General features: G+C 40.6%; 1 protein-coding gene across 1 annotated transcript; it reads left to right on the top strand.

The window, feature by feature from the left end:
* The first annotated feature begins 1,051 nt into the window (after window positions 1–1,051).
* LOC138355992 (streptococcal hemagglutinin-like) lies at window positions 1,052–2,314 on the top strand. The gene has a single exon (XM_069311538.1). It carries the CDS (start codon window positions 1,052–1,054, stop codon window positions 2,312–2,314), a length of 1,263 nt encoding a protein of 420 aa, XP_069167639.1.
* The last annotated feature ends 301 nt before the right edge of the window (window positions 2,315–2,615 follow it).

Consider the following 2,615-nt stretch of genomic DNA (forward strand, 5'->3'; position numbering starts at 1 on the left):
TTTCCTTCCCGGCCTCAAGGAGAAACATTATCCTCTCCTTGCGTTGAAAGTGTTTAGATTTTCTTTCAGAAAGTTTTTAACTTTTTTGTGTTGAAGGCTTCTGGAGAGTGCGATACTTTTCCTCGATTTGGGTCGTGGCGGAGGAGCTTCAAATGCCTTGTAATTATTTTCTGGAACTTGGAACAATATAACACACACACCAGGCTCTTACTTCTGTCCAGGAAGGGCGCCAGGCTGTCATCACTCTTAGTAGAACGATGAGGGAAAGCTGCCTCTACTGCCCTTCACTTTTTGTGAGGCTTGTGTAAGATTTACCAGATTCTTCTTATATATTCTCTGCTCATGTCTAGCAATTCACTTACCCATCCATTTATCTCTTGGTTCTCTCTTACCATACGTCTCCGTGTGATTGTAAATGCCAGCCTGTCTATGTCAGGTCTCTCTCTCTCTCTCTCTCTCTCTGTTTTTCGTTCCTCCCTTATTTCCAAGTTAGTTTCTTATATTTAGGAAGGCCTACCTGCTAGCACATCTCCAGCAGAAACAATTTCCTCTCCTCATTGTTCTTCATCTCAAAAGAAGAGTGATTTGTCGACAATACAAATTGGGCCATAAATTGCTCTTTGAATCCACATTGTTTTTATGTACCCCGTAGAAATTTATCTGGAAATAAATTATAAATATTGCTTGCGGATCCAGCTGTACGTAACTCATTCATACGTTCCAGAGAACTGTTCTTTTCATAACCACAGCTGCGGTCTTCCATCAAATGCTCCTCTTACTCCCGCATTGATAAAATATTGTTTATTGACTACATTGAGGTTCATGCATCTCGGGATCTTGGAAAAATGGAGTTTCCCAAAGGAAATAAAACAGGCCAAGATCCCAATATGTTACAGAGAGCAGGTTATCTCTGAAACTGTTCTAGTGTCGAAGTGAAAATATAATATTGAATGTATATCCTCCTTAAGTTAAATGTTAAAAGTTGATTGTTAAAACTTACTGAAAACGTTCATTGCACTAAAAAAAAAAAAGCTGTCTGGTCTTCAGCTCTATGACTGCTTCAGAACAACGTCTGGTCTTCAGCTCTATAACTGCTTCAGAACAACGTCTGGTCATTAGCTCTATGACTTCTTCAGAACAACGTCTGGTCATTAGCTCTATGACTGCTTCAGAACAACGTCTGGTCATTAGCTCTATGACTGCTTCAGAACAACGTCTGGTCATTAGCTCTATGACTGCTTCAGAACAACGTCTGATCTTCAGCTCTATGACTGCTTCAGAACAACGTCTGGTCATTAGCTCTATAACTGCTTCAGAACAACGTCTGGTCATTAGCTCTATAACTGCTTCAGAACAACGTCTGGTCATTAGCTCTATAACTGCTTCAGAACAACGTCTGGTCATTAGCTCTATAACTGCTTCAGAACAACGTCTGGTCATTAGCTCTATGACTGCTTCAGAACAACGTCTGGTCATTAGCTCTATGACTGCTTCAGAACAACGTCTGGTCATTAGCTCTATAACTGCTTCAGAACAACGTCTGGTCATTAGCTCTATAACTGCTTCAGAACAACGTCTGGTCATTAGCTCTATAACTGCTTCAGAACAACGTCTGATCTTCAGCTCTATGACAGCTTCAGAACAACGTCTGGTCATTAGCTCTATGACTGCTTCAGAACAACGTCTGATCTTCAGCTCTATGACTGCTTCAGAACAACGTCTGGTCATTAGCTCTATAACTGCTTCAGAACAACGTCTGGTCATTAGCTCTATAACTGCTTCAGAACAACGTCTGATCTTCAGCTCTATGACAGCTTCAGAACAACGTCTGGTCATTAGCTCTATAACTGCTTCAGAACAACGTCTGATCTTCAGCTCTATGACAGCTTCAGAACAACGTCTGGTCATTAGCTCTATGACTGCTTCAGAACAACGTCTGATCTTCAGCTCTATGACTGCTTCAGAACAACGTCTGGTCTTCAGCTCTATGACTGCTTCAGAACAACGTCTGGTCTTCAGCTCTATGACTGCTTCAGAACAACGTCTGGTCTTCAGCTCTATGACTGCTTCAGAACAACATCTGGTCTTCAGCTCTATGACTGCTTCAGAACAACGTCTGGTCATTAGCTCTATGACTGCTTCAGAACAACGTCTGGTCTTCAGCTCTATGACTGCTTCAGAACAACATCTGGTCTTCAGCTCTATGACTGCTTCAGAACAACGTCTGATCTTCAGCTCTATGACTGCTTCAGAACAACGTCTGGTCTTCAGCTCTATAACCACGCTAACAACGCACTCGGAACCTCCTTTCTAACCCTTGGTAATTTCTTTGGTGATGAGTAAAAAGAAAGGTTTCCTCAAAAGAAATTCAACTGATATTATTTTTTCACTCTGAGATAAGAGACCGGATGTAGACATGAATTCAGACACTGAAATGTCTACATGGAAGTAGACCTGTCCGGAATTTATTCATAATTTAATAAATCACTGACAAATAAATCGAAATTTTAACCTGAAAATGAATTTTGTAAGTATTTAATTATAATGATATAGTGTTTTACAATTATTATGACTCTTATTGTCCATCTACTTATGCTGGACGGTAGAGCAACGAT

This window comes from Procambarus clarkii, chromosome 70, assembly GCF_040958095.1.
Source record: "Procambarus clarkii isolate CNS0578487 chromosome 70, FALCON_Pclarkii_2.0, whole genome shotgun sequence".
NCBI classification, from domain to species: Eukaryota; Metazoa; Arthropoda; class Malacostraca; order Decapoda; family Cambaridae; genus Procambarus; species Procambarus clarkii.

What these genes read in the sequence shown, in the direction of transcription:
- LOC138355992 (XM_069311538.1), top strand. Translation starts at nt 1,052, where the DNA reads ATGACTGCTTCAGAACAACGTCTGGTCTTCAGCTCTATAACTGCTTCA.